The sequence below is a fragment of the Bombus pascuorum genome, chromosome 2, assembly GCF_905332965.1.
Source record: "Bombus pascuorum chromosome 2, iyBomPasc1.1, whole genome shotgun sequence".
Classification (NCBI taxonomy): Eukaryota; Metazoa; Arthropoda; class Insecta; order Hymenoptera; family Apidae; genus Bombus; species Bombus pascuorum.
This window is the reverse complement of record NC_083489.1, coordinates 17,065,701-17,077,995: the sequence shown is the minus strand read 5'-3', so window position 1 is coordinate 17,077,995 and position 12,295 is coordinate 17,065,701. Positions and strand designations below refer to the sequence as shown.

Genomic DNA, 12,295 nt, shown 5'->3' with positions numbered 1-12,295 from the left:
ATCATCGTTGAATCGTGGTAGTATCGGCCGGCCGCAAACGCTCTGTAGATCTTCTCGAAGAAGGTGTTTGAATCGCGTTAACGAGCTGTTTCTAGCTCGCCTCATCTGACGCTTCCAAGTTGTACGATTTCAAACAACCACTCGTCAAACGAAGCAAACTATTCCGAGAAGGTTCACTGACCCATCCTATCTATCCGCTCTCCTAACATTCTTCAAACATAGACTCCCACGCGAGCTGATCGCTCTCCGGGTTACTATAAATAGCTATGCACCGAGAAACTTATTCAAACTTTATTCAAGTTTAAGCGAAATCAGATGGATTTCGTTTCGCGTAGAAGACTAGCGATTTACAATGGACAGGTTGGTAAGTTCGGTAAGCTGGTTAACATTTTACCGACCGCTAGCGGTTCGACAGCATACGCACGTTCGATCGGTAGCTCAGGCGTAGATTCTCCCTGGCGCCGGCTCTGTTTCCGTTTAGACTCTTCAATACCATTCTTTTCGTTCATCGCGAACGGTAAGTTTTTCAAATTGGTATAAAACTGTGGGAGCTTACAAAGCAACGCGACTGATGCAACTGAGCAAGGTACCTTAGTACTAAATAACAAATTACTACTCAAATAATGAGAAAGATTGTCGGCGGCAAACAGCCGATTAATAGACTCTCGGTTGATAAGTGTCGGCAACAAAAACCGATTAATCGGCTATCGGTCGGTAAAATGTTAAGCTGGTCGGTAAGGCGCGTCGTCGTAATTAGCAATGCACGAATGATCGAATGAGGATTACGGTTAGTGATACACTGCGGTGTACCACTGTACCAATAATCGATTCTGACGATCTCGACAGGTGAGCGGGCTACGGTTTGAGACGCAGCTGCGTACGCTGAACCAATTTCCGGACACGCTGCTTGGCGATCCGCATCGGCGGATCCGATACTTCGATCCGCTTCGCAACGAGTACTTCTTCGACCGGAATCGGCCCTCCTTTGACGCGATACTTTACTACTATCAGAGCGGTGGCAGGCTGCGTCGCCCGGTCAACGTTCCTCTCGATGTCTTCTCCGAGGAAATCAAGTTCTACGAGCTGGGCGAGCTGGCCACCAATAAGTTCAGGTATGAACCGACGTCATTCTCATAGACTAGTAAACGATATATCATAAGGTAGCGTGATCCTAATGAAATGTTATCCAAAATTCTCCAATTAAATAGTGTCTTGCCTAAAAAGAAAGAAATACCTCTTTTAACACTAGGACTACCACGCAGTCAAATTGGCTGGTTTTACAATTTTATTTTAAAGTTCCTACTTCATGTTATATCTTTTTCCGCAATGATGTAATGTCTTTCGCAACGATAACTAAAAGAATAATATAATGAATTTTATTTTGTTTTTTATGTATTCAAACTGAAAATAATTTTGTATCAATGCTACTTATGCCAATACCAGTCGAAATGATTGGTACTTGTCAAGGTGTAAAAGGTCCTGCAATCTGTATATCGAACCCCAATTAACCAATTTTCTCGTTTTCTACAACTTCCCACACGTTTTTACAATTTTTACTGCGTATCATTCAATATGACGGTATGAATTATCAGGAAAATTCCAGATTGATCGCTAGATGCTAACGCTAGAAATGCCACAGCAGACAAAATGACTGGTTCTACGATTTTCTAAGTGTGTCAACCCTCGTTTAGGGATTATAATCCCAAATGGATTAATAATACCAAAAATGTACTACATAAAAATGTACTCGGAATTGTTTCTGTAAGGAAGTAATAACTCGACAAATACAAAAATGTTCCATTATTACGTATTTTTTAAAGACCATTCATTTTCACTGGTTTTGATAGAAATACCTTCGTGTTAACTATCGGTAGTTCTAGTGTTAAACGATAGCGCGTATATTCTCTACAAGATGAAACGCAATAATTACAAAATAAGAACATCAAGGTTGCAAGATTGTCGAATGATCCGCGTACTCGAAGCAAGTTCAGCTTTACTCGAAGATGTCTCGCTTGTCGAACTTCGTCACCTTTTCGCTTAGAAAATCAAAAAGGAAAGAGGACAGTTGTTCGTTCTCATTCAGTGCGTTTCATCTTCCGTGGCAAGACAAGAGGCAACGTACGTAGTAGACGTACGCGTGTGCTTAAAGACGCGCCATTAAATAATCACGTTTACGCGTGGACCCGTAAACGTTAGACATGCGAGCGAGCAGACTGCGAAAGATAATGTTGATGAAATGAACAGGGAGGACGAGGGGTTCATCAAGGAAGAGGAGAAGCCGCTGCCATCGCATGAGTTGCAGAGGAAGGTTTGGCTGTTGTTCGAGTACCCGGAAAGCTCGCAAGGCGCCCGGGTAGTCGCCATTATATCCGTGATCGTGATCCTCCTGTCGATCGTGATATTCTGCCTGGAGACCCTGCCGGAATTCAAGCACTACAAGGTCTTCAACACGACAACGAACGGCACGAAGATCGAGGAGGACGAAGTGCCGGACATTACCGACCCGTTCTTCCTAATAGAGACTATTTGTATCATCTGGTTCACGTTCGAGTTATCGGTGCGCTTCCTCGCCTGTCCAAATAAACTGAACTTCTTCCGTGACGTAATGAATTTCATCGATATCATCGCCATCATTCCGTATTTTATCACGCTCGGTACCGTGATGGCCGAGGATCAGGACATGCCTGATGAACCAAAGGCACCGGTAAGCCCGCAGGACAAGAGTACGAACCAGGCGATGTCCCTGGCGATACTCAGGGTGATCAGGCTCGTCAGGGTGTTCCGGATATTCAAGCTGTCCAGGCACAGTAAAGGCCTTCAGATCCTCGGTCGTACGCTCAAGGCCTCCATGAGGGAGCTCGGCTTGCTCATCTTTTTCCTCTTCATCGGTGAGTTTCCTTTTTCCCATCTTTTTACCATTCTCTGCATGTTTCTTTGCTCTGTCTCTTCGTTTACTAGACTTCTATAGGAGACCAGCTCGGCAGCAGCAACCTATCGATTAAACGATTCTTTCACTTTCCGTAATTTCAAAAGATGTAGCTATTGAGTTGGCAACTAAGTGATCGCGGATTTTGTCATTAGGCGATATTGACAAAATTCGCAATCACTTAATTGCTCACCAACCAATACTTCGTCGCTGGAACGTTTAGACGTCAGTTTCGATAGATCAGGATCGATGCTTGATGGAGCAACGGTTCACGATAGTCATAGGCAAATGAAGTAGTCATGCGTGGTTTTTTCAAGCGTATGGAAAGTTTCCAGTGGCGATGTAGTGGTTCCCTCGCGTCGAACGTGTTTACGTGGTCCGTGGAAGTTTAGTCGATTTCCGAGCGTCCCAGCAACGACACAGCCGTTTATTTGCACGGTGGATTCTAAGAGCGTGAAATTGAGGGGCCGACCGGCAGCCAGAAATTTGCAATTTAATCGGCCGAATCTTCGATGCTTCTTGTCGCCGCGAAAATAACACGGTAGTCTGGTATCGGTGAAAAGTGTCGTTTTGTCGAAAACCGGAAGCGTATTCTCCGAGGTTTTTCAGTTTCCGCTGACGAGGGTTTCTGTGTGTTCGGAGGGTGGCCTGCCACCAGCAGATTTACAGGCTCGTTCGCCTATCGATTCGTAATTCGGGTCCCGGAAGAGTTCTAAACTCCGTGTTCGTCGATTTTTCTAGAAACGTGTCGGTTTTCCTTAAGGGACGACAAACGGTTACGTAAGTTTTCGATATTCGTGATCGGACGAATGCCAAAGATTCGTTAGCACTCGACGAGTCGTTGCCCGGATGTGTGGAAAGATTCGCGCCCAACGTTTGGGCGAGGGAACAGACGAATCCTTTGAAAGTGTATTGCTGCAGTCGGTGGAAGGCTGCGTGAAGATATCTCTAGGTAACGAAAAACGATGGCCGATCGTGCCGTATCTGCAAGGAGACTGGAAATCCAATCAACGTAATGGAAGCAGACCCATAAAGACGTGGATCTTGGTCGATCGTGCGGAAAAAGAGGGAAGTTGGAAGAGAATGGCGCGTGGCGTGGCAATCGATCCATCGGTTGATCGGTCGATGGATCGGTTCGTGTATGCAGGGTCGTGAGGACGATACGAGAACACGAGAAGGAGTCACGGCAGTGGACGTAGACGCGGATGGAGAGGACTGCTAAACGGACTAAGAGGCCGGCAAAGTAGCGTGTCTTGAAGCGTCTGTTCCTCTTGTGTGCGTTCCAGGTGTGGTGCTGTTCTCGTCGGCGGTTTACTTCGCGGAGGCGGGCTCGCAAGACAGCTTCTTCAAATCGATACCGGACGCGTTCTGGTGGGCGGTGGTCACGATGACGACCGTGGGCTACGGGGACATGAGGTACAGAGCCACCGGGGGCGTTAAACCCACTGAACCGGTGTTTTCTTCCTTGCATTGCAGGTGTGGTGCTATTCTCATCGGCGGTATACTTCGCGGAGGCCGGCTCCGAGAATTCGTTCTTCAAGTCCATTCCGGACGCGTTCTGGTGGGCCGTTGTCACGATGACGACCGTGGGCTATGGTGACATGACGTATGATGTACTCACTTTCACTTAAGACTCTAGTTAATGCCCGCCAAACAAACGAACACATACTACTTACTCTCCTCCGATACTTTACTTAACTACTTTTAACTACTCGATTTATTCTTCTCCCTGTTACGTATTCCTTCTCAGCTTCTTCTTCCTAACAGCACGTCCCTTCCATTCCACGTCCTACCCTTTTCAATCCTCTCACTCTGTTTGATCGCTTTCTTAGTTTTTCGTTTGAAATTTGTCAACCTACTTGGCGCTTGATAAACTTGAACACGCTAGTTTTCAGTCTTTTCGATTTTGACCACCGCATCTTTTCTTCACAGCTGCTCTAACTTCTCTCCATGCAATCGGAATGTTTTCATTCTCTTCCCCCCCCCCCCCCCGCCCCAATTATTCCTACATCGACAATCTTTTTTCTTATTTTTCTTCATTTTTCTCTCCTTTTTCTTCGTCATCGTCTATTTCCTCCTCGTCGCCCGTTCGCTTTCTTTCCATCGTATTATCATAACGAAGAATTCGAGATTCTCCCACGAACACGTTTCGTCTCAGGAGCAACGCAGCCACGGGAACATCTCGTTGTCTCATTTTCTCGAGAATCGTCTTAAAATACAGCCTCTTCCGATCATTCGTTCTACTTCAACACTTCATCCCTCGAGCGTGTTCGCGCTGATTCAGTCGTTCGCCCGGCTCTCCGCTCCCTTTTTCTCTCCCTCCACCACGACGTTACCATTTCTAGTTATCACATAGTTGACGATCGACTCGTTCGTCGCTTCGGATTCTGCCGAAATTTCTGTTTCCCATTCGCAAGATCTTTGGGCGATCTCGTGAAAGAAGAAGATGAGAAGCGACAGCTGCGAGTTGAAACGTCTGTGGATCGAAGCGAGTGGCGCGTTTAACGCGCTTAAATTACCCTTTGCAAGAATAACTGAGGGCTGAAGAATGCGAGAAGGACGGTACGCGCGAGTCAAAGCGACGTTGCAAACTCGATTATACCGGAGAATCCGAGGAAAATGCTGTGATACAGTTTCCCTGCTCGTTCGGTTCCATTCTCCTCGCCATTCAGCCCGTCAAAGAATTTGTACATTTTATAAAACACGATCTGCTGACACGGGGCAGCGTCATTCACCAACCCTCCAAGGCTTCCGTTTCTTTATTTGCATCTGTTTCACGTTACCGATGATACAGATCGATAATTCATCCGACACGTATACCGTATTGTTGCTCGTCGCTCTGCCTTTTCCACTTGGTACTTGGAATACCAAACGGAGAAGAAAAAATAATAGAAGAAAGAAATGGCAACGCACTGGATCGCACGCAGCCTACGATTATGACATCGATAGCGTAGTTTCGTGGTTCACGGTAAACTCTCGAGGTTGAAGAGCGCCGGTCGAGAGAGACTCGAGATCTGTGGTGTTGCTACCGAAGGGGCTTCTTCAGCAATTGCTTGCCGTAAATCAATAAGTGTCCTCGGGCAACCGGCACGGTTCGTTTCTTGGAAACGCCCTCGGCCCAAAGGGCTGACAGATCGCGACGATTCGGATCTCGCAGCGATAAACGCGTTACGGCAGCGAAGGGTAGCGCGGCCGTTTCACCGGAAACACTGGAGGCGGAGATCGGTACAACGCGTTCCAGGACAAGCGATTGGTCCGATCATTGGTTATATCGGCAATACGTATGAGTCGAGGATCGTGATTACATGGCATGTCTATTGTTCAACTATTACAGAGACTAGGTACGCTCGGTTCTTTGCAAGTTACAGTCTAAGGTTGAGCTAGTTGTACTTTGACGCTGACGGCGAGGTAGCCGGTGCGTTTGTCCCATTGAAATTCAACAAATGGGAACGAAACCGAAGCGACTGCTGATTATTCTCGCATATAAATACCGTGTCTGCGTACAGGGTGTCCTATTTAGCGTTGTCATTGCTGGTGTTGCCTCGTTCGAGTGAAATTCAATTACATATTTCCGACCTAACAATTTCAGGGTTTATCGTTTCTTCTTTTGTTTATTTTTTAACAACGCTACGTTTATCAGAGCTGTCGTATCTGATGCGAATACAGCGGATGCGTGCGTTCCGATAAACTGTCGTTTATCAAATATTAAATTATCAATGTACCAAATATTAAATCAAACATATACGCAGATTCGTAGATTCAGTTTCGTTCGTGGCGAAAGGAACGTTAAATTCATATGATAAAAATAAAGTTGCAAGTGTCTTCTCCTTTTCAAAAGGCACATCGTTATTTAGGGGAATGCAACTAGTAAATCTCTCTTTTCGCGTCGCTAATAACCGCACAGGTGCAATGAACGCGACGTGGAAACCTGTGTAAAAGAAGAAACTCGTTGGAAGCTTCATCCATCTATAGCTCAAGGCGATAAATACACAGCGTTTGACGTTTCGCAGGTTGCATTTAGCTCCTAAAACTATTTGTAGAAACGACAGCTAAAATATTCTTTACTTTGATCAAAGACGACTTGCACGTGGATCGGTGTGTTTGCCAAATCTGCGGAAGAATGCAAGCAAAGCGAAGTAACTCGATCGGCAAGCTCAACTTCCTGCCAAGGTGCAACTACGATGTTCAAAGGAAAATCCTGATATTTGAGTAGAACACCCGGTATAAGAGCAGTGATCGTTGTGCGCTGCACACGCAAGAGACCCGTTCTAGTTTCCCATTGCGATACACGCATCGAGCTGGACTCCTTTGTCGAGACACCGGCGTCACTCGCTTCCTCTACGTTTCTACATCGAAGCTGGTTTCTCGCGTCCAACCAACTTGCATCGTCGAGTGTTCCGCCCTCGGCTACGTCGCATCTCGTTACGTCGATTCTCGCTTCCCATTACCGCGATTGATCGCAGTTTCTCGTTGAGACTCTGCGCCTGTTGCTACTTGCGCTCGCTCTACATCCCAAGGTATCGATATCGGTAGAAACGCGTGGCTCTATCTGCGTTTCGAAACCGAACCGATCTCGAAACTACGTTCTACGCTCTGACCAGACTTCCATAACAATTGACACTCCAGCACAATTCCAGTTTCTAGTTAGAGACATCAGGCAAGGCAGAGCTGACGTTCCAGCTCTTCTATTTCTTTTCTAACATTTGTCCCGAATTCCGATTTCCCGGATTACTCCTGATACATTCTCGATACGTTTTTGCATGGCTGTCCACGACCAAACATACTCCCATGTTCTTTTCATCGTTACCAGCCGGGGAAGGTGAACGGTGTTGCTCCTTTTTAAGAAGTACTCTGTCTCTATTTTCGCTCACAACGCTATCATTACTGCTACTACCATCAGTCATGGATCACAAAGGCCCATAGTACAGTGACACCTGCATAAGAATGATTTGTTATTTTGCAACTAATTCGATATGATATTATATGACTCACTAAAACTAGAGATCACACTCGGACTTACCGAGGTCGCTGCCGTATGGACATAGCTCGCGCGAGACGCGAGCATCCGCGTGATTGCAATCGACGATTATGCGACGCGACGTTTGACGGCGCGGCAACAGCCGCAGTCCGAAGAATTCGCATGTTCTGAAACAACAACGACTCGTGTACGATGGCTTTAAAAGAGAGAGAGAGAAAAAAGAAAGAAAAAAAAAGAGAAAGAGAAGAAAGAGAAGACGAGAGGAAGATTCGTGGTAAAATGCATTCATCGGGCGAGCGTGAATGAGCGTGACGAGTGGCGAATTCTTCTTTACCGCCTTTCAGCTCGAACCGGTATTGTATTCGCGTATATAGCGACAGTTATTCAATTAGACTCGGCCGCAAAGAATGCATCATTTCGCAGCCATAGATTAGCCGGCAATAACCGCGTCATTACGTTCTATAATCTGGTAATTGAGAGAGGAAAGCTTTTTATCGTTCTACCATTCAAACGATTAATTGGTATCTCGTTGGAATATTTTTGTCAGAGGTTAGAAAAGATAGTGTGCATAACAGACGCGTACGCGTGGTGTTGAATTTCAACGTCGTCGAAGGTCGTACACCGATCGAAACAAAACTCTACTCGGACGTTTTTTCCTTCCTTTCGTTTCCTTCTCTTTTTCTCTTTATCGCGTGGTAATCGAATAGCCAAACGGTAATTTCTAAATTTCGTTTCGTCGCTGGTTTACCGAAGGATGCGGAACGTTCGAAGACCACGAGGAGATCGAAGCGACCGGCTCTCAATTCGACGAAATGCGATCTGATCGTCGCTCGGCTCTTTACGTCTTCGATTCGACGCGATAATTTTCTAGTCACACGTTTACAGTCTACAGCTTACAGCCGCGTGTTATTACGGCCGTGTTGAAACTCAGAACGAGATGGTGCGAGCATCTCGGCGGAAGGCGATGCAAACGATCGTGAAACTCTATCACCTTCGAACTCGAGTACGATTACAGACAATGTGTTTTACTCGACTGTTATGAGAGCGAAAGCATAGAGAACTGCATGCCGTACCGTTAGAAAATTCGATCGGATCTGAGCAACGGAATGGCATCGATGCTTGTTTGGAACGGTGCATCGGCACACGAAAGAAGAGCCTTTTCTTAGAAAGTCACGTTAGTCCCCTAGTCTAGCCTAGAGAGCCCGCTTCTTATTAGACACGCGAATCACTATAAGTATACACGGTTTTGCGGTTATGCAGCGTTCGACCAACGTACGTCGGTTTCATATGGTTTGAGCAAGCAGCAAAGAACGCGAGGAAAGATACAAAAGAGCCGTGTAAAAGTGTAACGAACGAGAGGTCGATCGACCATTTTTCTTTCCGATCATGGCCAATGTCTATTTGCGACGCGGCAGAACGCACGCAGACGGTCCGTGTATATCTATAGGAGCCTCCAGTACCGCATAAGTAGCGCCACACTCGACTCGACACGGCAAAACTCACACAAGATAGAAACACCACACCTAGCACCGAGTTTCTAGACGAGGAACGAAGCTATCGACGTTCGAGCCAGTGACTGGCCGCGAATAAAACTCTTCGTTTGCCTTTGCTTCAGGCCCGTCGGAGTTTGGGGAAAAATTGTGGGCTCTCTGTGCGCGATCGCTGGTGTGTTGACAATCGCCCTGCCTGTCCCCGTCATCGTCTCCAACTTCAACTACTTCTACCATCGTGAGACTGACCAGGAAGAGATGCAGTCGCAGAACTTCAATCACGTGACCAGCTGCCCGTATCTCCCTGGTACGAGCTTCCTATTTTATCCTCCGAGCAAATTTCCAGTCACATACTTTGCCGATATGATTTTCGTCTCTCAGGGAGCGTCTTTCGAACCAAGTCACAGGGACTAACTACACTATCGATCGATGGCTAGGCTGCACCGATTAATGTTACCGTGACGGCATTTGAATTTTAAAAGGGGCGATAGTTTCCTGACAGCGTGACCCGACGTGTTATTTGTTAAGGCAGGTGTCGGTCACGAGACACGAAGGCTCCTAACGTTCTGTCGTGTGCAACAGATCTTTCTTTCGGTCTAATTTAATGGTTCACGTTCGTCGATTAGCGCAACGTACGTGCTGCTCGTGCACTCGATAACGCGATACCCTAACGATTCACGCGAAACGCTATTTAAAGAGAAAATTTGGAGTTGGTCGATTGCGAAGCGAAGCTGGCAAGATTTTTTATTTATATAATATTTCATTGGCCGAAGAGATGGTTCGAGATCAATCGGTAAGCGCAGCGAGTTAAGGACAGCGTTTGCTGGGAATACTCGGCCGTAGTTCCGCTTTCAAGTTACCGGCAGGCTGACAAATCCCAGCGAAAGTCTGTACCGATATCGCGTGTCTGTTCTATCACTGATAGTTTACCGTGACTTTAATCCGCTTAGGAGCAAGCTCGCTGGCCGGTAAATTTTTCGCGCCTTCGTCGACGAACGACGATTTGCCGAGATTCGTCTCGAGCACGTTGAACGCAAACGATGAAAGAGAAATTGATAGGTCGGGAAATAGCTCGGTCGACGCTACAGCTAACCGAGAACACACTTGAGCAGGATTATCTGGAAAGCACGCAGAGGCGATTTAAGCTCCACTTTCAGAGTTTACCCAGTGCTGGTACAGCGGTTTTCGCAACTAGCGGAGGATGCAACTCGTCGAACTGTATCTCGTGTGTTTCGCAGGTCAACACTTGAAGAAGAGCTCGATGTCGGAATCGTCGTCGGAGATAATGGAGCTGGAAGAGGGCATACTGCTCACTCATCCGGAGATTACGAAGAAGCCCAACTGCAACCCTCGCCATAATAACAATATTAATCCAGCCTGTATGAGCATCGAGACTGACGTCTGACTACTAGGTGGGTGCTTTGATCGATCATCGGTTTCCGTCTCGTCCTACCGTTTGAGATTTTCCTAACTATGTAACAGTCTGAAGAGTCTGATTTGAGAGAAAAGACACGATGGAACGGGTCACCATAAACGTTAGGCATAGTTTGCATACCCTGACGATACTTTGACGGTATTATTGACGCTAGACACGCTATCTACGATCGAAACGATTGAAAGGAGGACGAGAATATTAAAAGAAGGTTCGTGTGATTACAGTGAAGGAGACGGTGGCAACGTGGTGGCTAATGCTGAAACAGTTATCGAGAAACAGCTGCAGCTTGCTACGGTGCCTGACGTAGGCCTCCTTCACACGTCGTCGTAGTCGCGCTAGCTGCGAGCGCTAGCGTTAGCGCGTGTACGCGTGCGCGCTGACTGTTGGATTGCACGCGGCTGCGCATGCGCGCACGTGCGCGCCAACCCGCCGTCTGTCCATAGTCTGTCAATACGAGGGGTGCTTCCAATCCATTACCACGTGTCAACGAGAGATAAGAAAGGACGAGAAATAACGGAGAAATTCAACGACCAAGAATCGGCTGACTAATACGGGTGCCACGTAATTTCTTCCATCGGCGCAGCGCGAAAAATCGAAGATGCCCGTCGGCAGAACAAGAGAAAGATAAGAGAGAAACGCGATGAGACAAAGAGGGAAGAGAAAGGGAAAATGTGGAGGAACGAGTTTAAACGAGTATCTGCAGGCGTAACGATAAAAGCCCGAGACAAGGGTGGGAAAGCGATAAACGAGGAAACTGGTGGCGACAGTTTTGAGGAGGAACCGTGCGTGGAGAACGAGAGGGCAGCCGTTTCGGAGGTGTTCACGATACACACGCACCCCGCGTAGGGACCTACGTGCTAATAAGGGGATGGAGCAGGATATTTCAGTCGCGCGTCCACTCCCCACACCACCGACTCCAGTGTTCAATACAAATGCTAACAAATAAATAAAAAGTAACAAATAAACGGTATAAATGAAACGAAGGGAAGAGAATTAAGTCGCGGCGGCTTCGCGAATTAAGAAAGAAAAAAGAAAAAAAAAGAAAAAAAAAAGAAAAAAAATACATAAGAGAACGTGGTCGAGCCCTTGCCTCCTGCGATGTTCGCGTACGCGCCATGCCAGCATAGCGAATCGAAGGGGGATCGGCCGGCAACGAAACCAGGGGAATCGTACCAGATAATACTAATTAATTATATTATCGATGTAATTATATCGAGTACACGTAGGCGAAGGTACGCTAAACAAGCAGAACAAGTAAATAAATAAAAGATATTCGTTTTAATGATTATAACACTGCGCGAAAACGGACGAAGCCACGATCGAGCGGAAGAGGAGAACAAGACAGGGGAGAGAAGAACGGAAGGAAAATGGGGATGGTGCTCGCGGTGAGAGGACAGACTTTTGAAGATGATATCGGTAGGTGGTTGCACGGCGAGCAGCTAAGCAAACAAAGTGTGTTTCACAGC

General features: G+C 46.7%; 1 protein-coding gene and 1 long non-coding RNA gene across 17 annotated transcripts in view; one reads left to right on the top strand and one right to left on the bottom strand.

Annotated features, from left to right (window-relative positions):
* Window positions 1–12,295, top strand: part of LOC132916703 (potassium voltage-gated channel protein Shaker) — a 186,894-nt gene that overhangs the window by 164,251 nt on the left and 10,348 nt on the right. For 13 of the 16 annotated variants that reach the window (XM_060976950.1, XM_060976951.1, XM_060976948.1 and 10 more), the window contains 6 exons: window positions 847–1,112; window positions 2,245–2,888; window positions 4,403–4,532; window positions 9,520–9,701; window positions 10,633–10,806; window positions 11,054–12,295. The exon at window positions 11,054–12,295 is cut by the window's right edge and continues 10,348 nt beyond it. In XM_060976950.1, coding sequence (XP_060832933.1) covers window positions 847–1,112; window positions 2,245–2,888; window positions 4,403–4,532; window positions 9,520–9,701; window positions 10,633–10,799 — 1,389 coding nt within the window. In that variant the 3' untranslated portion in view covers window positions 10,800–10,806; window positions 11,054–12,295. The other 3 variants (XM_060976945.1, XR_009660171.1, XM_060976959.1) reach the window with 3 other exon arrangements.
* Window positions 7,779–9,530, bottom strand: LOC132916726 (uncharacterized). The gene is made up of 2 exons (XR_009660178.1): window positions 9,408–9,530; window positions 7,779–7,860 (listed from the first exon to the last, which is right to left on the bottom strand). It is a non-coding gene; the product is annotated as an uncharacterized LOC132916726 (long non-coding RNA).